At 41.1% G+C, this 21,128-nt stretch overlaps 3 protein-coding genes across 4 annotated transcripts in view; all 3 read left to right on the top strand.

The window, feature by feature from the left end:
- SNX6 (sorting nexin 6) overlaps positions 1–2,087 on the top strand; it is a 28,360-nt gene extending 26,273 nt beyond the window's left edge. Inside the window, exon 14 of the mRNA XM_079310235.1 lies at positions 266–2,087. Within this exon, the coding sequence (XP_079166361.1) occupies positions 266–319 (54 nt within the window). The 3' untranslated portion in view covers positions 320–2,087. The remainder of the gene's footprint in view (positions 1–265) is intronic.
- Positions 2,088–2,196: 109 nt separating this feature from the next.
- Positions 2,197–6,543, top strand: EAPP (E2F associated phosphoprotein). Its single transcript, XM_079310238.1, has 6 exons — positions 2,197–2,345; positions 2,809–2,990; positions 3,675–3,773; positions 4,061–4,184; positions 5,013–5,132; positions 5,917–6,543. Exons 1-6 carry the CDS (start codon positions 2,272–2,274, stop codon positions 6,188–6,190), a joined length of 873 nt encoding a protein of 290 aa, XP_079166364.1. The 5' UTR covers positions 2,197–2,271; the 3' UTR covers positions 6,191–6,543.
- Positions 6,544–10,895: 4,352 nt separating this feature from the next.
- SPTSSA (serine palmitoyltransferase small subunit A) lies at positions 10,896–15,506 on the top strand. Of its 2 annotated transcripts, none has more exons than XM_079309895.1 (2): positions 10,896–11,559; positions 13,160–13,954. In XM_079309895.1, the coding sequence occupies exons 1-2, from the start codon at positions 11,252–11,254 to the stop codon at positions 13,209–13,211; spliced, it is 360 nt and encodes a 119-aa protein (XP_079166021.1). In that variant the 5' UTR covers positions 10,896–11,251; the 3' UTR covers positions 13,212–13,954. The 2 variants fall into 2 exon arrangements, with proteins under 2 accessions (XP_079166021.1, XP_079166022.1); XM_079309896.1 differs by lacking the exon at positions 13,160–13,954 and adding an exon at positions 14,254–15,506 and having other exon boundaries at positions 11,320–11,559.
- The last annotated feature ends 5,622 nt before the right edge of the window (positions 15,507–21,128 follow it).

Raw genomic sequence — 21,128 nt, 5'->3', positions numbered from 1 at the left:
TTTGTATCCAGACTAGACCTCTAGGAAGAAACATGAGAGGGTATTAAGTGCTTGTTTTGGAATCTTAAATTGACTGTGTTTATTTCCATGACACTATATTCCTACATTCAAAAAAACTTTTAATACAAAAGTTACACATATTTTTCTGTAAGTTTTAAAACCTGTCTATTGTTTAGTGGTGTCATTGCTATTTAAAAAATACTGTTCTGTCACAAGCTTAAAAGAAAGCAGACAACTGTGGTGATATTTTTCTTTATTTTTACAGGGTAACTTACAGCTTCTGCAGAGCTGCCTGGCAGTGTTAAATGGTGACACATAAGCTACGGTCCGTCCTCCCACTAACAAGGGCTGCCCTCCTCTGGATTTTGTTTTCATGACTTTAAACAGGCATTTACAGTTCCCTGGAGAAAACATCTGACAAAGTGCACATAAACAAGCTTCTTCTTTCAAAAGAATTAAACACCTGAAAGTAGCTCCAGACTATATGAACAGAATACTTGTTACACATACATATTCATGTTTATTTAATCATTATATGCTTTCATTGTTCAGAAACCAAATGCTCGGGTTTTGTGAAAATAGCCAATATAATAATGTTCATGTTATGAATACTATGATACGGCTTCAATCTTATTTACCTTTGTAAGTAATTTCTGAAGATCACCATTTGAAGCACATTGTTCAAATGGCCTAAATATTACCATTAGATATTTGAATATTGTTACTATAATGGCATTGTATACACTTAGTTTTTTTTTTCCATGTACCTATATCAAAAAACTTATCTTTTTTTCAATTGTGAACATTTCTTAGAAATTTTGGAGAACTTTGTGTAACCTTTATAACTATGATTTAAAAAGAAAAGCAGATGCATTAGTATGTTTGCCTTAACTTGTAGACTAATCCAATTATTGTAAAATAAACCATGAAATCAGTGATTTTTCTAAAATTATGCAGAACACTGTATCATCTATAAGCTTAGTATTTTCTAGTAAATTAGATTAATTTGTTTTCTTTTCTCTATTCATCGTGTAAAAACCATTGACTAAGTATTGGATTGGTCTGACACTACTCGCCCAGTACTTTTTCACTTGCATTCTCAGGTTTTATCTGTTTGTCTGTGACTTTCCTATCAGTGTACTTAAATTGTTTTGAGCTTGGTGGCTGACTCTGCAATTTCTTTGGCAGAAATAGGTTTGAGAGAACTTCCTGAGTTTTTTCTGAGAAAGGGGAAATATAGTAGCAGAAGGGAGTTCAGAAGGTGCATAAAAATATCAGTGAAAAGTAATACTGCCCCACTGTGATACAGATAAAATGTTTTGCTTCAGGAAAAAAGTGAAGATATCCCCTATCAAGGAATGTGTGAAAAAATCCGATTCTGCTAACTGGAAATAAGACATAGAGCTATGAATCCAGTATTGTTAGTTGTATTGGTCTCCCTTCCTTGAACTATGACCCTTTTCCAAGAGGTGCTGCTAAGTTGTGTAACCCCACAATGTCATAAAATTAGGCTTTACTTGATGAACTGCTCTTCACAGTGGGATTGCTGCTTTGTAAGCAATATATGCTGTTTGTAGGCGTTCAGTGGAGAAGTTTGGGTGAATGGTGTGGTTGGAAATGCAGATCAGTGTAAGTCAGTGTCTGTGTGATCACAGATGCCCTGTACTGCCGCACAGAGCCGTGTGGTTTGTTGTTCTCAGATAGGATGGATTGCACAGTGTAGTATCCTTACCCCACTGCCTTGCACATCAAAACATTGCAAAGGCAGACAAGTTTGCATTGTGCTTTGATTCGTGTACCCGTCACCTCAGGCTTCGATGACCAGTGTCCAGTGGGTTTTGGCAATTTACCTAGTACAGAGAGTATTCCCAGCAATGCCTACTGCACTAATACTGTGCTGTTCATCTTCTAGATATAACAGGTATAATTCCTAAGGAACTCATCTATAAATAGACTACAAGGGACAACGATGACAATGTATATATCATTAACAATATTGTAAATATTTTAAGTAGGATGTGGGAACAGTTTTTAGATTAGTCCTCGCTGTTGAGTGTTACCAGCTCATTAAATTTTTTCCAAGCCTCTTGGTATTGGGTGTGTCTCTTAAAGCTCCAACTCTGGCTCGGTAACTGTGACCCGAAGAGAGAAGGAGCAAAGGGAAAGGACCCGTCGGCGCGGGAGGGGCGGGGCTCGGCCGCCGGAAGCCGCCGGGCGCCCGGAAGGGGCGGGGCCGGGCCTGCTGCGGCCGCGGGCGGGAGCGGTGCCGCCATGAGCTGCCTGCGGGAGGAGGACGATCCGTACGTGGTGGAGGAGCCCAGCGACGAGGAGCGAGCGCTCAGCAGGTGCCTGGAGCTGCCGGCCGGGGATGGGCGCTGGCCGGCGGCGGGCCCCGCTGCCCGCCTGGCGTGTGCTGGCCCTCGGCGGTGCCAAGCCCTGAGCGCTCTCGCACGGCGCTGGCTGTCGACCCCGGGCTGCCTGCGGGTGTAGGAGGATCGGCCTCACATCAGCCGCGGAGATTGAAACCGGCGTGTTTATAATTCCTCGTTGATATAGCTCCCTGCGCGGAGCGACAGCTGCAGGGGCATTGTGGCAGGCCGCACGCAGTCGGCTGAGGCTCCTTTGCGTTTAAACGAGTTTTAATACCCCTAAGTTAATAAAGTGTTCTAATGTGTACACTGTCCTATTTTTATAGGAGTAAGTGCTTTCCAGTGCGCCCACACAATTGAGACGTTCGTTCTCCAAGTGACTATGTCTAGTTTTAGTCTGTTTGTAATAATTTAATGTGTGCCACTTAAATGTCTGTAGCTCAGAGGATGAGGTGGATGTGCTCCTACACGGCACTCCTGACCAGAAGCGGAAGCTGATACGGGAGTGCCTGACTGGCGAGAGTGAGTCTTCCAGTGATGACGAGTTCCAAAAGGAGATGGAAGCAGAACTGAACACCACCATGAAGACTATGGAAGGCACATGGAAATCACCCGAAATGGGTAAACCACGCTTAACATCTGCTTGCATATAAAATCATGATGTATGTGTTAGTGGCTAAATCATCTTTAGGTTTTGGTTGCATAGTTAAGAATATGTAGCAATATTTACATCACCACATCCATACAGCACAGAATAAGAATTTTGGTGCAGAGTGGCTGTGACTGCTTGGCAGTTCATCAAGGTGTTTCTTCAACTTCTGTGGCCCTGAAATTTTGGGGGACTTATTTTAGTGAATTTTATTGTAATCAGAGTTTGTGAAACAGTGCGCCCCACCTGTATTTCTTTCACATGACTAAAGATGTCTTGTGAGTATTACGTAGGGCAGAGACAGGTATACTTGATGTGATGACCTCTGTGTCTAAAGGGAGTGTTGAGAGAAACTTTCCTTCAAGTGGTATCTGAGGTTCATCTTTGAGGGAGAAGGGAGCAGCCCTGTTCTGAGAGTGCCTGTAAGTGAAGTAACACAAGTGATGTGAATGATAAGGGTGTGGGAATAAACTGGGAGAGCTGTTACTTAACACACCCAGGTAGAACAGAGCATTTTGGACAGAGTAACTTGAAAGTAAAGGTTTGTTCTGGGCTATATACTTTTTGTTTGTTTGTTTGTTTGTTCTGGGCTGTATACTCTGGATTTTATACACCTTTTAGTGAGGTGTTCTTTCCACTTCTAATTTCACCTATAGGTACTTCCTCAAGTACTGGGCTGACTGGATCTGCCAGCACTTCAAAATACTATGATGACATTTACTTTGATTCTGATTCAGAGGATGAAGATAAAATAGGTAAATGACAAAGGCAAGAGGAGGGCATCTTTATAGTGCCACTCACTGTCTCAGATCCTGTAAAATCCTCCTGGGGGGGTCAAGAGGCTGTTTTTGAAGGTAGCATTTTTGAGTATCATCTCAGTATAGTTCCTGCAATTTTATGATCTCTCCCAATGCAATACATTGGGGTCATGGCACTTGGAAGAGAGATGAGCCAGCAAGGATGGAAAATGAAAATTAGAAATTTTGTATTTTGATAATTTGTGTCTGATGGATGTAAGACATTCTTGCACAAATTTTTCCAGATCCACAGGATGTCCGGAAAAGCAGAAAACATCAGCAGCGTCGGATTCTCTCCAATGATGAGCTCCTGTATGACCCAGAAGAAGACAGTAGGGACCAAGAGTGGGTAGACTCACAGAGGAGAGGGTAAGTAACCATAAATACTTGAACTGTAAGATGCTTAACATCGACTGAAAATTTTAAATGAAAATGGCAAATGTAGAGAAAAAGCCAGTGCTGTGAAATCCATGTAGTGAAACTGTTTTTTGTATGTAGACTTAAAGCATAAGAAACTTGCAAGCCTGTAAAATATTCTAGGTATATGTAATGGAAATTGAGTCTTCAAAGCTACACAAAACTTTAACATTTTTAAAATCAAGATTTCCAAATTCTCTGAGCCAGTTTTCATCTGTAGATCTCATCTAAGCAACTACGCTGTGAATTAAAATGCTGCACAAGTATTTGATTACTGATTAATATTTGCTCCTGATAAATACTGTATTTCTGGTTTTGGAAAACTTTGAATTTAGCAAGCCAAAAAAATGTTCAGAGAAAACAGGAACAATACAAAGCTATTTTAGTGAGGGGTTTTAGAAGCTTGAAGTAGAAAAATGGTTGTTGTAGCAGAAGTAAAATTTTCCACTTAAATGTGTTGAACAAGATAATGAATGTTGCCTGCAGAGATTGCACTTGAGATACCTGTTTTGTCAGAGGAGAGGGTTATTAGGCACAAATTCTCATGCTAGATGTATTTGTCTCACCAAATGAAAATACTCTGTAAATCTAAAGATACTGGTATGTGTTTTGCCCTCGCCTTCTCATTTATGTTGAGTTAATGAGAAAGGTGTCCAGAAGGAGCCGAGTATTAACTGGTGTATTTTAATGCAAAGAAAGGTTTGACACTGAATTGATATGACCAGCAAGGGCATGTAATTGCACTTTTTGTCTGCTTCCTCCTCTCTCTCAAACTGGCAGGTACCGTAACCAGAGAAGAGCGCCACGGCAGCGGCAGGCAAAACCTGCACCTGTTCCAAATAGTGACGCTGTCCTGAACTGCCCTGCTTGCATGACAACATTGTGCCTGGACTGCCAGAGGTAACAACAGTGAACAATAAAGAGCCTTTCTTATTTTGGTCAGTGGTATTGTCAGTATATTCAGTTTAATCTATGGATTTTTATTAGCTCTGTCTTGCAAGATGGCCCTAATAAGAGAAGGCAGGAGGATGTTAGTCAGATTTAGGGTTAGATACTGGCTTGTAAGAATGATGATCAGTTTAACCTGCAGTGTGGAGATGTGGAAGAATAGGGTAAAATGTTAGCATAGTGGAGAAGGTAAATTAAAAAAAAAAAATCGTGGAGACTCAACAGGCATTTCAGGCAGATTGGGGATTTTAGAGATACCTATCTATATATTTTTTTATTTGATGTTTAGAGGCATACAACTATTTTTTTTACTAAAAATGCCTTGTTAAAGGAGGATTAAGCAAAATAGTGTATTCTTACTTGGTTTGAGTCTTAGCAGTTACAGTTTTGGGTGTAGTTATATTTAAAAGTCCTTTAAAAAGGAAGGTATTCAGGTGAGAATCCACAATGTGTTTTGCTACTCTTCAGTATCTGACTGTATTGCAGGCCTAATTAGTGCTGCTAACCCATGCTAAGGAAATGGAAATGCCTTTTAAAAACAACAGATGGCTGCAATTCTGTGTTTTTATTATTTTTGTAGCTGTGGCTTCTGTTTATAAAATTCCTATTTATTTGGCTTACAGCCCTGTGGCTTGTTACTTTCTATCTTTAATCCCACTTTCAGTGATGGTAACAGATTTCTTGGAAACAGAGTTGTAAGTATGGTATGACTTGCGTTTTCTCCCCTTCTCTACAGACATGAATCCTACAAAACACAGTACAGAGCAATGTTTGTGATGAACTGTGCTGTTAACAAAGAGGAAAGACTGAAATACAAAAAGAAGGTAAAGAGAAGAGGTAAGAAAATGAAGCACAACAAAGAAATTGACTCTATACAGTCAAATCAAGAAGAAGAAGAAGAAGAAGAAATATATCATCCAGTATTATGTACTGAATGCTCAACTGAAGTAGCAGTAATGGATAAAGATGAAGTTTTTCACTTCTTCAATGTTCTGGCCAGCCATTCCTAATGTGCAAATGCAGGGGGAAAAATCCTGTGCTATTTTTAAGAGCATGGGAAGTGTTGGAAATGCAGGCACACTCTCCTTTTTCAAAATGTGGTCTTAGAAATGTACATTTTCATCTGAGAACTTTATAATGGTTGGACTTTTTGCAAAGTTCATAAAAGACATACAGTTAACTGCATGTATATGAGAGCAATATTCTTTCCCAGCATCAGGCAGTTGTATTATTGGGGGTTGAATATTTTGTAAATACCATGTAAGATCTGTATATTATGATCATTCCCTGTATATATACTATCCATTCATTATCTCAGTGTATATTAGAACAGCTTCTTGGAATAAATACTTCATAGTAACTGGTTTTCCATAGCTGCACTGGTTATATTTATAGCAAGGAATAAACAACATTCAGTCAGAATGTCTGATGCCATTAGGCTGTTCTTGGTAGATTTGCACATGTGGTCTGTGTTGGGGTTTTACCTCAGCTGGCAACTAGGCCACACAACTGCTTGCCCACTCCCCCCACCCCCTCCCTCAGCAGGGAGGAAAATTTGGACCTGCGAATCCATGGCTAGAAGAACCCACACTACAGCAGATTTTCTGATAGAACTTGTGACCCCATGGCAGACCCATGTTGGAGCAGGCTGTGTCTGAAGGACTGCACTTTGGAATAATGAGCTACATAGGAACAGTTTGGGAAGAACTGTTGACTGTGGGATGGACTCATGATGGAGAATTTAGTGGAGTACTGTCTGTTATGGGAGGTACCCCACACTGGAGGAGAGGAAGGACTTCTGGAGCGTTGGTAGGAGCAGTGGGTTATGAACTGATCATAACCCCTGTTCCCTGTCTCCCTGCACTTCTGGGGGGGGGAGGAAATAGAGCCCAAGAAGGAGGGAGAGTTTGGGGAAAGTGTTTTTAAGATTTATTGTACTTTTCATTATCCTGCTCTGATTTTGTAAGTAATAAATTCAGTTAATATCCCCGTGTTCAGTGTGTTTTGCCCATGATGGTATTCAGTGAGTGAGCTCTCCCAGTACTTAACTCGAGGACCTTTTTGTGTTTCCCCTGTGCATTTGCAGAGGGGAGTGATAGAGCAGCGTTGGTGGGTGCCTGGTGTCCAGCCAGGGTCAAGAACCACAAGAACACAACTGCTCACCACCTGCTTGTCCTTAAACAGTGATCATCTGCCTTCTGGAAACTGCCCCACTTTATATACTGGGCATGATATTCCAGGGTATGGAATATCCCTTTGGCCAATTTGGTCGCTTGTCCTGGCCATGCTCAGTTTTTTGTGGAGCTCCTCACTGGCAGAGCATGAGACACTGAAAAGTCCTTGACTTATCCTAAAGACCACTTTTTGTCAGTGAGTAGGGTCAGAGACACCAGCTTAAGGAACAGTGTCATTTATTCTAATGCAAAACTGCAAAGAATCACAACAGGATAGACTATACAATGCACATAAACCTTAGCAAAGAATTACAGAAGGGTAAGGTAAGCAATGCACCTAATTGTTACTGTGAAAGAATGCCTATAGTAATTAAGAAAGATACATCACTAGTTACCCTAATACTTGACCATCATCCAAGTCCTCAAAGCATCACCTGAGGGGGAAGCTGTCACAGCAAAGGACTAGAGAACCATGCCCAGTAACAGTGCCCACCTTGCAGGACATGAGGCTCCCCTGACTTTGCTGTGACAGTAGCCTAGATTTTATACTGCTAAACAAACAAGCTGACAGAGTTTCTACCTTCATTTTGTTGGCTTTTCCCTAAAGCCTCACCAGGGAGCAGGAGGAGCCAAAGGAGTTGTCTTTGATCCTTCACACCCCAAATAAGGCCCTACTGGTTTCTACATATGGAAAGGTAAATACATGTTTTGCCAAAAAATGAATATATATAACAATACTTTATTAATGAGTGAATATATGCATAACATTTTGTTGGAATGTTCACCTAGAGGTTAACATTGGCTCAAGGCCTTTGTTCAGACCTCAGTCAGGGCCTGTTTTCTGGGCCTTAGTACTTAGCAACAATCAAAATATCAGGGTGTTTGTGAGAACATTATCCTCAGACTAAATCCAAGCTACTGACAAGAATATGAACTCTATCCCAGCCAAAACCAGGACACTCTGATAAAGAAGAAATTGTCATGATATTTGGATTTTTGGTTCATTAAGACCTAAAAAAAAAAGAAACTTCTTTATACAGAGTGGCAGATGAGCTTATATTGATTTTGCTGGCATGAACTGTTCTGCCACTGATCATCCAAATCAACTGCCTGGTAATGCCTAGAATACAGCTAAATGTTGCACATATTAATATGTTTATGAAGAAAATACTGGACTTCACTGTCCTTTTTCCTTATGATGATACATTTTAGGAAGAAATTTATAGTCAGATCTATTACCATAGAACCAGTTTATATGTTTTTTGTGTTTCTTTAATACATTTACAACTTCTTTATGGAAGCACAAAGAGCTTCTGCTACTTGGTATTTATATCTATGAAGCCATGGTATTGTTAATTCTGGATCCTTCTGTGTCTTCATTCAGATATGTGCTCAAGAGGCAAACTCTTGCTTTTTATTTGTAATTAACATCTCTTACTGCCTGATATTTTTTAACTGTATCTTGAACAAGGGTCTGTCTAGAAAAAAAATGTTATATTTGTGTATTTTTCTTGTAATAGTACTAGGAATAACTAGTTATATATGCTTTAAGCAAGTGTCATAAATATTTGAACTTAGGAGGTAGAGACCTGAATAACATCTTTTGTGCCTTAGATTATAATGAAATCTTGTAACACTTTGGTTACCCTTTGTAGTCCTTGGTGCAGTATTTTACTGATCTACACATGCTCATTCTGTGCTGTTACATGAGATTAGGAAGAAATAAACATGCTGGCTCCTCTGTCAGGATTACATAAGAAAACCACTGAATTACTATTTCCAAATCAGCAGAAAACCTCTTCTTGGTAAAGTAGAGCTGTTGATGCAGTTGGTTGGTCAGTGTGATGTGCCTTCCTCTGCATATGCAACCTAAGAACAAAATGGAGCTCTGCTGGTTCTGAGGCTTGGGGTATGAGTAAGACAAGATTTCAATCTCATCTTTGCTACCTGCATTCAGACTCATTAGTGAAGTATCTAACCTGCTGTATCAGACAGCTGTGGGATCATGTGAAGTGGGATAAATTTTTAGTGTGTGCCATGAGCCAAGAGGTGTAACACAGGTGATTCTGGATCTGTGAAGAGCTGTTTTGTGGTAGAAGTGTGGAGGAACACATGTAATAGGGAATATGGTCTGTGCTCTAGAGCATGCTGGCCTCAATTTAGCTCTCTTCACATTCCAGATGAAACACAAAGGCCCTCTGTAGTGTCATGTTAAGGATGTTTCCATTGACCTCCTGGAAACACAAGCACGTGAGAATGTAGTTCAAGGGCTCAAATGTCAATGCAGGTGGTATCAGTAAAAATAATTACGTGATGACAGTCCCTAAGCAGGGATAGAATGGAGCTGCTAAAGGAGGAGAAACTATACAGAGGAATAATGTCCATTTCTATAAGGGGCTAACTAGCAAAAAAATTCATTATATGCACCATACCAAAAAAGAGTAAGGGACCACCTACCTGGTGGGTTAGGGCAGATGTAGGAGATTTTGAAGATGGCATGCCTCTAGGCATTACCTTTCCTCTCATCTCAGGTCCTTTCTTGCTGCTGCATTTTGCTTGCCTTACCACTTGAATTGCAGTATCTTGTTAGGAATCATAGGAGCAGAGAAAACTGGACCCATTTGCTCCATGTTGATACTGTTCTTGCAGCTTTGAATGGGAGTAATGCTTTAGTTGTGCTGAATACTCCACTTGCCCTTGAACTTTGGACATGTTTATACAGAAAGGCACCTCTCATGATTACCATTGTTTACTTAAGCAGCAACACCAACACAGGACTCCTCCAGGAGCAACTGCAACAAGCAACAGCAGACTTGAATAGTGGCAACAGCTCTCATAGACAGTTATGTCTGGGTATTAACTGTGTGAATGCTCTCATTTCTCCTTCAGTTCAAATAATTTTGCATAGATAAGGTGTGTCTAAATGTCTTCAGGGTTAATCAAATCCCATTTCAAATTCCTGCCACAGAAAATAGTACAGTCTTAAGTTTTCTTTGCCAGCTGTTTTTATTTTTCACTGTTATTTCCTGGTCCTGTAGTATTTTGCAACTGTGTAAGTACTCAAATGTACATTCTCCTGTGGTTATATTTCCTTATTTTTTATTGTATAAATAGCACAGGTGGAGGTAGTGGTGGGCTGGCTACAAGGATAGAATCACATTGCTCAGTGACGTAACTGCAAATTGATTTACTAAGCAGACTAAGTATAATGGGTCAATTCCAGTTTCTAATCTATGTTGTGCACACTTGGAATATGTGGTCCGGGCTACTGGCCTGGACCCAGTGCCTGGAAGTTGCAACACACGCTCTCCTTGTTTATAAGGTGCCTGATGATTGTGTACATCCCTGTCCCGCGGGCTCTCAACATGTGCCTTCCACGGTGCCAGCATAAAGTGCCAAGAGCTCTCCTGATCACACAGTGCCACAGCAGGCTCTGGGAACCTGCCTGGGGCCAAACGGCACTCGGGGCAGGGTACCCCACAGCCTCTGGCTTCTGGCTCCAGCGCCTTAGAACAGTCACACTAGGAACAGCAGCTTAGGAACAGTCACAGTAAACAGCTGAATCATCACCTCTTTGTATTCCCCATCTATATGGATTAACCTCGGCAGAGCTGGCCTATTTTAAGGTCGCATTTATCTCAGCCACGTTTTTGGGTGGGCTTTACCCTCCGGCAACTGAACGAAGCTGAAGAGTCGTGCAGATAATGTTAAACGTTTTTAACGGGGCCCTTAGGCCCTGCCAAGCACGGGCTTTGGCTCTTCCGTGATTTCCAGAATGTTAATTCAGATTAAACAGGCTGATAGGAAGTAGGCTGCAGCACCATCTCCTCGGTGTGCCTCGGGCCGGGAGGTTACCAGGTTTCGGGTCAGCCACATAATTTGACCATACCGGGCGCGATGTCGGCGTTCAGCGGGCAGGGCCGGGGAAGCGCTGTGTGTCCCCGCCGCTCCCCCCGCGCCGGGAGCGCCCCGAGCCGGCCCCACAGCCCCGGCGCCTCCTTGCCGCTGCCCGGGGCGGGGCCGGGGAGGGCGGGCCCGCTGCACCGCCCCCGTCTCCGCTCGGCCTGGGCCCGGCGCGGGGCCGCTGGCGGCGGGGAGCGCCATGGCGCTGGGCTCGGCGTGGAAGCAGATGTCGTGGCTGTACTACCAGTACCTGCTGGTCACCGCGCTCTACATGCTGGAGCCCTGGGAGCGCACCGTCTTCAGTATCCTTCTGCGGGCCGGGCCGGCGGGCGGGGTGTGTGTGTGTGTGTGTGTGCGCGGGGCCGGGCTGCCCCCGCCCTGCCGCTGTGCCAGCGGCGGCTCCGCGGCTGCCCCGAGCCCGCCGGGCGGGCGCGGCGGCTCCGGCCCAGCGCCGCGCTCGGGCAGCGCCCGGGCCGTGCTCCTGCCGAGGGCGCTGCCGCCGGCGGGGCTCGCTGGGGTGGAGGGGAGCGGGGCCGGGAGCGGAGCCGGGAGCGGAGCGGGGCCGGGCCGAGCGGGGCTGGGCCGGGCCGGGAGCAGCCGGCCTGAGGCGCCGAGCGCGGCCGGAGGAGCTCCGCTTGGCACCGAGGCTTGACCCCTCCTTGCTGGCGGGGACTCAGCTTCTCACCCTTCCAAACTAACATCCTGCCCGGGCTGGGAATGATCCTCACTCTGCTGTTCGGCGTGCTGTGTCCGGGCGTCTGGCAGCCCAGTCCCTTTCTCCTCCGGCATAAGTTTATACCTTTGGAGTTATGGTAGTTCTGTCTTTTGGACTGAAATCCCGAGCTTTCTGTTAAGGATAAGTGTCTTAAATGTTTTTTGGTTGGTGTTTTATTTTTTATTTTTTTTGTATTTTTGCCTAGAGGAAAGTAAACGTGCACGCTGTAAAGCCTTGGTAGCCTAGGCTTTCATGCTGCTTTGTCACATTGCTTTTATTACATGGGTATTTAACCCTCGAGCTGGTAAGTTTGCTTGGCTGTTTTAGAGTGGAAGAACTTGATAGATGCTCATGTAAAGGCATCTCTATAAAATCTGTTTATAGGTCTGCTTCTTTACTTGGCCCTTTCACACAGGCAGTGCATTTTCGTAAGTATTACTGTGGCATCACAAATACTTTTCTCTGAAGTTTGACTATTTCAATCCTGACTTAAAATGATGTCTCAATCTGAATGATCCTGAGCCATATCCGGTTAATGCTGAGAGGCAGAGAAATTAATTAAAACATTAACATAGAGAAGAGTATAAGCAGTAGCAAGAGGCTACTTTTACTGACATTCTGCTCCGTTTTGTAAAGAAACTCACATTTGTTACGTAAAAGTGGTTGCCCAAGTTACAACTGCGTGATCAGTCTTCTCTTTTTCCCCTGTGTCAAGTCAGTAGAAATGGAGATTGCTGGAAAAGAGAAGTAGTAAGTTTTTATAGACTTACTGTGCACTGTTGTTCAGGTAGGGGTTCTTATCTTCTTTTATGCCATGCCTGTATCACTGAGGAGACCTAATTTTTGTTTTCTCTGCATTTATATTAGTCATGAATACTTCTTTCTTTTTACCTTGTGCAAAGTGAAAGTGTGTGCACGTTTACTTTCCTAAAATGCTCATATAGTAATTGCCACATAGTATACAAATGTAAAGAGTGTCACAAGCATCACTTCTGATCTCAGATGAGCAAAAATGTTTTTTGTCCTCAAACTGGGTGTTTTGGCTGTAGGTGGGTGATGTCTGGCAGGTGCTGTGTGGATGCAGTGCGGGCGCAGTGGCCTTGGGAGCTAATGGTGTGTGGCTGTGCTCCAGTGTCAAGTGAGCACTGATACGGAAATGTGGATTTAAGAGTTGACCTTCATTTTAGTATCTCTTTCAGTATAATCCTCTGGGACTATAAATACACCAAGGAGCTCTAACAGGCACACCTCATACCTGTGCTGTGCCCTGGGCGAGTCGGTTGTGGAGCGCTTGTTCTGCCTGTGCTGTGGAGACTTGGATTTCAGGAAAGCGCAGAGCACGCACAGCTGCTCTGGTTTCACCTGTGGAAACTGAGCACTGCTGGCTGGCCTTATCATGCTTGTTAATCTCCAGTGTGCTTTATACTGTTTCCAGCTAAGTTTACTGAATCCCTGCAGGTAGCTGGATGAAATTGACAGCTTTTTATTCACTTTGTGTAGTTTTGAATTTCTGAAACCTTAAGCTTTCTGAAACCACAATCTTTTAGTAAACTGATGCCAGAATTTGTTTAGATAAAGCTTCTAAAGTGCTAGAGCTTGAGTTCAACTCTACATGTACTTTATGAGCTATTGTCTCACTTCTCTATATGTTTTACATAAGTTCCCTGTTGGAAGTTCAGCTAATAAAGTGAAGATTTTTTAGCTGATAGCTTCATGTGAAGTTTATTTTGCAGTGTAATCTCCTATAGTAAAGTAGCTAATGAGTGTTTGTTTAAGTACACACCTTGACTCAAAGCTATGCTGATGCTGTGAGGCTTTATGAGTGCAGTAGTTAGGAAACTCCTAATGCTTCTGATAAAAAGGAGGTCATCCACAAATAAGAATGGTGTTATTCCGTAAAACTGCTCATTTTATTGTAGTTTCATTTTGTTTTGGATTTTTTTCTTCTTGGCTGAGTGGGGCTAACTTCTGCAAGACTTGCTCAACATTTTCTGTTCTCCATCACGCTTCCCATGCTCTGGCCTATCCTTTTGTGTCAGTGACAAGGCAGTGGATAACTTGCAAGGCATCCTTTGCACTTCAGCTGATTGTTCTACTGGCATTCTGGTTTTCAATGTTCAGTAGGTTCTTCTTGGGCTTATAATTGCTGAATACAGTTGATTTTGTCTGTATCAGAAATGTGATGTTGTAAGATAGTAACCACTAAAGTTTTAATGCTATAGCTTGTGATGTCTTGTGCGGTTTCTATTTCAAATGCTTTTTTCCTCAACTGTTAATTCAGATTCCATGCTAGTTTCCATTGTTGGAATGGCACTGTACACAGGTTATGTGTTCATGCCTCAGCACATCATGGCAATATTGCACTACTTTGAAATTGTGCAGTGATGAAGAACATATATTCAAGACGTAACTGGGCTTTGAAATCTGGTCTACAAAGAAGAATGAACCTCTTAGTTTTACCAAGATTTCTACTGATGTTTGAAAGACACAATTATGTCTCTGAAGACTAGGAAATGAGATATGTAGAGCAGGGACGTGAGATGTCCCCTGTGTTGTGTTCATTCCCTTTAATTTTACAAGATATGCCCTTGTATAGTAGTTTTGTCTACTTTAACATTGTGATTGTACTTTGATATCAGTATTTTCTTAACTTTGTGACAGTTTCAATATTGCACTGTGAAAGCTTTTCTTAATTGTAATTTTGAGTAAATCTTAATTGCCTTCTATTTTTAATCAGAAAGTCATCTTATTAAATGGGGCTTAAAGCTTTTGCTATTGTATGGTATGTATTTGCCTGGATATTTCTATTAATGCGTTTTGTAAGAAAATACATCTAGATTCATATTAGAAACATGGATATATCCATCTAATGCTCTTTACAAAAGTTAGTTTGTATGACTGAACTCAGGTGTACTGTTGGCTGTCCAAACTTTGTTCAACGGTATATTTGTGCATATCACCTCAATTTGGAATTAGTAATTATTTCAAGTTTCTGTACCTGTTGGAGGAGGGAGGGGGGGAGGTGAGGCATTGAAGCAGAGTGAAGCCTGCATTTGTTTTGTTTGAAGTAGTGCTGATGTTCTGGGCTCTATCTGGGTGGGGGTGGAAATGGACTTTTCTCTACTGGCATTGGCCCACATACAGCTTTGGGATAGCACTTTAAATCAACCCTGTTTTTCTAGCTTCCACTTCACTTTTACAGGATGCTTTATTCTGTTCCAATGGCTATGGTTTCTGCTGATTTTCACTCAACAGTGTAACTATATCTAGGTTTTCAAGGGGTTTTCTATTGCTGCTAGTGTTCCAAACATGTTTTCGCTACAAACGACCAAAACGTAGGGATTTCAAGGGACTTGAGTTACAATTACAGCAATAAGTAGCTGAATACTTGGCTGAAGTCCTGTCTTTTTTTTAATAGGGATTTTTTTCAGTTTTGTATTCTGAAATGTAAGATGGTGACAACTTTCCTAAGTGGACAATTTTTTTGTTGTTGTTTAAAAAATAAAAGTTAAAAAGCAGAGCTTTGATGCATAACCTTCTTGGAGAAGTTAATGTGTTTCCGAGTGCTCCTTGCTTTTCTCAGAACTTTCCAAAAGTGATATTTGACCAAAGAACTGTGATTTTAATGGCCCAGTAATAATGGGTACTGTTCCATCTTTTATGCAACGTCTGTTGACATCAGAAATGGTAGATATACAGTATCTATAGAGATACTGTCTTTCAGATTTATTTCATTTTCTCAGTCGTGTAGTCATGAGAAGAGAACATTTTTCCATGTATTTAAAAACTTTATGTGTATTTGATTAAAAACCCTGTTGTTGATTTGGGAACTAAAAACAGTGAGTGTTAAACTTCTTAGATGAACCTGAGCTTTACTGAAGTTGGTTGGAGTCTCCCTCTAATTCAGTGCTTTCCCTTCTTAGTAACTGGCCAACAAAACATGGCTAGGTTTCTGGGATTGTGTTTTTTTGGTGGTATTTTTCTTTTTTTGTGGTGTTTTATGTGGTTTTATTTAAATGTATCCAGAGGTGTATGTGAGCGTTTTAAGTGTATACATGGAGATAATGATAAGTTAACGTACTCTTTTTGAAGTAACATAGCATAAATCCAATCTCTTTGTGGGTTAAACTGATACTTGATTGTGATGTTTCTTTGCAAACTACTACCATGATTGATAACCTCTTTTTCAGCAGTTGATGGGTTATTTGTATGAGGGTGAGAAAATCCCTTCTGTGTGGTGGCATTAGGAATGTTAAGCATGATTTTTAATTGTGAAATGTTTTATAAGAGGCTTTTGATATACTGACTTTTATTAGCTGTCTGCTTTTTGTTGAGAGAAAAAAAGAGTAACCATTAATTTCCAATTATTTGTGTTATGTTGGCTTGATTGATACCATACTTGAATTCAATTTGCTAATTTGAGTACAGTATTTTTCAGTATTTCTTTTAGTATAAATTAAGAATTTATTAGTCTTGGATAGTTCTTTTTAGATTCTGAGTATTTTGTTAAAGATGGAGTAATTTCATTAATAAAATATGATGTGTTTATTAAAGTTTCAGCTTCTAGAAGAAAGTTTTTGCAGTGTGTCCTTTTGTTTAGGTTGAACTAGTGAAAAGATGGTTCCAGTGCTGATAATTACAAAGCAGAGCTTTCTTTTCTAAAGTAGGAATATTGGTAGGGATTTAATTAATCATTACATTTGAATAATAAATTAATCAGAAGGCTACCAAGTTGTTTCCCCACTGCAGTCTGCCTTATTGTTGTATCACTTGGGGGATTATATCCTCTAGGATAGAACCATAAACTTTTTTTTCTATGCAAGTTGGAGGTTGAAGGCAGTTCAAATATCATTTGGAGGCAGCTGGTCAATTATGCTTTTGTTCAAACATGTTGATAACAATTGAGGCATTAGAAATTTGGATAAAATTGGAAAAAAATTGTGAGAAATGAGAAAAAATTACCTGAGAGACCTGCAAGTGGCTGTATGTTAATATTTTAATAGCAGTAGCTCTTGGGGTTTAGATTGTATCATTAGAAATAAGCATTTAAAAATACATTAGGTGTGTCATACAGCAGAACTGATAATTCCAGTTTGTGATGCAGGCAGACTGAGCCGGGGCAACTCGCTGTACTGGAGGCCCTGGGGCTCCCAGAGCCAGCTCTGCAGAGCTGCCTCCAGGGCTGGGTACTGCAGAATGAGTTATTAAAAACCTTTGCAGAAGGAGCTCTCTAATCAAAGCAGGCATTGTATTGCAGGACGTCAGGCTGGAGCCAGAAACAGATCCAGGACCTGTGTAGTGTATGTATGGCTTGAATCAGTGATATATTTTTATGTTTGTGTATATGCACACACTCTGTTTTTGAGGTATGTATATATATACAGAAATACTGTTTATTTCTTGTCAAAAGTATTATATAGCAATTAACTTGGAGACAGAGGCTGTCGGGTTTTCTTTTCTGGTTTCTTTCCCATGAAGGAAAACACCAAAGAATCCTAAAGTGAGACTTTATGAAATTTTGCAAGAAATATATTTATATATCCATCAATATTAAATAGGTATGAAAGGAGCATAGCACTGTAAAGGGGAATCTTGGGTGATAGATGGACATTGTGCTACTGCAGACTGGTGCAACTGGTGTGGTGTGAAGCATTGCCTGGTTCCATTCAGGTGAAGAAATGAAGTGTGCATTGTAAGTGCTGAAGAAGGGGTACTTGCTGTGACTGACAACAAATAAAGGTTATATTGAGGTGAAGAGACACAACTTGAAGAGATTGAGTACGATGGGCTTTGCACAGCCATCCTGTAAAACACCAGAGCTGTGAACTCTGGAATTGGCACCCCAGTAAAGGTTTTCAGTGCCAGAAGTTCCTTGCACCTATTTACTCATGTTTTCTACAATTGCTGTTATAGGAAGACAGTTTTTCCCCACTTGCTGACATGCTGACATCCTGATACCAGTGTGGTGCTTTTGTCCTTTTTTGTGTCCTTTTTTTTTTCCTCTCTGACAAAAGGAAACCAAAGCCTTCATGCATTGTTTCTCTAATCTGCTAGGTCAGCTTTAAACAGTAGTCATCACTGAACACAATACCTGCTGTCTTTTCTGTCTTTTGTTCATGTAGTGATGATTTACACAGAAAATCTGGCATCATAGTCTAGAGCTGGATCTGCCCTGTCCTTGTAATGGACAGAGATGAATATCTAGGTCTGATCTAGATTCCAGTGTAGGATTTGGGTAGAATGAATATCTAGGTCTGATCTAGATTCCAGTGTAGGATTTGGGTAGAATGAATATCTAGGTCTGATCTAGATTCCAGTGTAGGATTTGGGTAGAAATCTCTCTGCTTTTCATAACCTTCAGTGCATCACCACAAGATCCTCAATCCATTTTAACTAGCACTGCATGATGAAATACTGAGAAGTTATGAAGGTATGAAGAACTCTTTCTGACAGTTAAGCTGGGTAAGAGTTGAACAGGCCTTGATGTAAACCTTAGTTAAACAGTGATCCTATTTCTAAAGTAAAAGACCTGTCACATTGCTGGAACTAATAAGTGATCAATGCTTTGCTAATCATGTCTGATGTATCTGTTTTTTATTTATTTTATTTTATTTACCCCATATCTAGAGGTGGAATTGTCTCAGCATGTCTTGCATTTTGTGTTCTCTGCAATTTGAGATGGATAGTATATCTTAGGCCCAGATTTTACAATGACAAGAAGATGCACTATATAACCCCCAAATGAGCTGCTTTGGGACAAAAATCATCATGGCGTATTTGCCTTTTCTGTGAAATTTGTGTCTACTGAGGCAGAAAAATCAAGTAGCTATGATCACATTGGAATTTAAACCAAAAGTCTTCTGACTAAGGTTTATGTCCCTTTCTTACCTCTGTAATGATTGCCTGCTGTCCTCTCTTCCTTCTGTTCTTGCTCCACATACTTCAAAAGGGAAGAAACGAATGTCTCTGAACACATTGTCCTGTGTTGCTATTTAATACACACTGGTAAGGTTATGTAATTCTGGAAGATGTCTTTGAATAATATTATTGCCAGAATAATAGGATTATCCTATTGGCTCATTTGAGGAGTGATCCAGAGGTATTCATGCACTCTGAAGTTGAATATCTAGTTACTATCTAGGTGCTAGACTACTGACAGCTTATTGTGCTCATGTTATGTTACCAGCTGAGAGTCAGCATTTCTGAGAGAGAGCCTCCTGTGCCACATCCCAGGATCTGAAAAGTTTATGTACTTAAGTAATATTTCCTGAATTTTAATCAGAATTAGCAAATGGTTCCCAAACTCAGGATAGAATTAGTGGGTGATTATATGAAGTGAGGTATGTTTTGTTGTTAGACTTTTTTTAAAAAGAATCTTCAAAACCCTTTCTGTGTTGTAGAGTATTTCAGTAGGTTGAACAAAAAGTAGTGCTCAACTCAGTGTGACTGAGGATAAAATGTGCAATCTGTTTGTCTTAGACTACAAAGAGGGACCATTGAACTCTTGCCTTTCTAATCAAATGGAAAGGTGGACTTTGCTGGAAAGGGATCAAGGAGCTATCTGTACCCAGAGAATAAGTGACAACTGTGGATGTGAGGCTTTCTGGGTCAAGACACAGCTGTAGGGTCTGCCTGCACAACGTGATGGTGCCTAGTGCTGAGATCAGAAGTGCCCTGCAGAAGGGCTTGGGCCACTTCTCTGCATTTCCTTGAAAATGGAGTTATATTAAGCCATGCTCACATTGAAAAAATGTCAAGTGTTTGTGAGGAATCATGAAGAAGTTGAAGTAAAGCATGCCAGCACTGGTCTCTGCCTTATGGTTGAGGCAGATATTTTGTAGGTTATCTGCATGACATCTTGAGTTTCCGTAAGTTGATGATAACTCATTGCTGTTGAAGCCAGTGTTTATACATCCCATGATACACCAATGATATGGATATCTCTCCTTTCTGCAAGAAGCAGTCTTGCTGGAAAATCTGCTTGTCTGACATTTCAACAACATTGGACCTCTCCATAAAACTGCTGATAAACCCTTCACATTGTGCATTACTTTCAAGCCTAGACAGTAGACAGGCTGAAACAGGAATAAGAGAAACAGAAATCCCAAAATCCATCCATGTCCATTTCACCTGCTGAGTTACCAGGTGTGTTTTGACAGCTGGAGACTGGAGTTACCAAGGGTGAATTACATTAACAAAGGAAAACAAGACCTGGAAAGTATCAGTTGTGATACTGTGGTGAGGGTCTGTTCAGACATCTGGCCTGGGAGAATGAATTTTTATTTTTTTTTTTTAAGGCTTACTTATATAATAAGCAAGGTGCTTGTTAGTGAACTAGAAGACAAAAAAAAAAAAAAAAAAAAAAAAAGTGGAAATAAGTAGGAACAGGCTTTAAGGAGATGTGTAAAAGCATTGCTTATACAACTAGATGGCCTTTTAAGATTAAATAATTTGTTACGTCAGCAAGGGCAGTGCTTGACAAGTGCTCATACCTTGACTTTAGAATGGCTTCTGACACACTCTTCCCACAGTGTTTGCATGTGGACCAGAGGAACTATGAATAACATGAATGGACTATGATGGTTTGAACTGCATGGATCACTATACTCAGATGAGTTACTCAATGTTAATTTGTAAAGTGGCTGAAAGTGGAGTACCCTGTAAGATGATATTGGGGCTGATGTTCATTATCTTCATAGCTGACCTTAATTATTAGTCAAATGTTGCTCTATGGGGAAAATAATTAATATGCTGCAAGATAGAACCTGGGTTCAGAATTTGGCTGACAGAAACCTCAAACTGTTTGACAAGAAGTGCAGAGTTCTCAGCTTTGCTAAGAGAGATCCTTGGAATCAGTGGTGTGTGCTGAACATGAGCCAGCAGTGAATTCACAGCACAGTGATGGCAGCCTGCATGCCAGCCTATGGTAGGAGAATGTTGCTACCAAATTGATGAAAATTTTTGTCCTCATCATGCTGCTGAAGCAGCTGCTCCAATATTGTGTTTGATTTTGTGCTCTTTGATTCCAGAAGGATGGGAAGAAACTATCCAGAAGAGTCTATAAAGATAGTTAGGAACAGGTTTCCTAGAGCAGTTGGGAAACCTTTCTCCTTGAAGGCTTTCAAGACTTCTTAGGACAAAGCCATGACTAACCTG

This window comes from Erithacus rubecula, assembly GCF_903797595.1.
Source record: "Erithacus rubecula genome assembly, chromosome: 6".
NCBI lineage: Eukaryota > Metazoa > Chordata > Aves > Passeriformes > Muscicapidae > Erithacus > Erithacus rubecula.
Note: the sequence above shows the minus strand (reverse complement) of the source record. Positions and strands in the feature narration are given on the sequence as shown.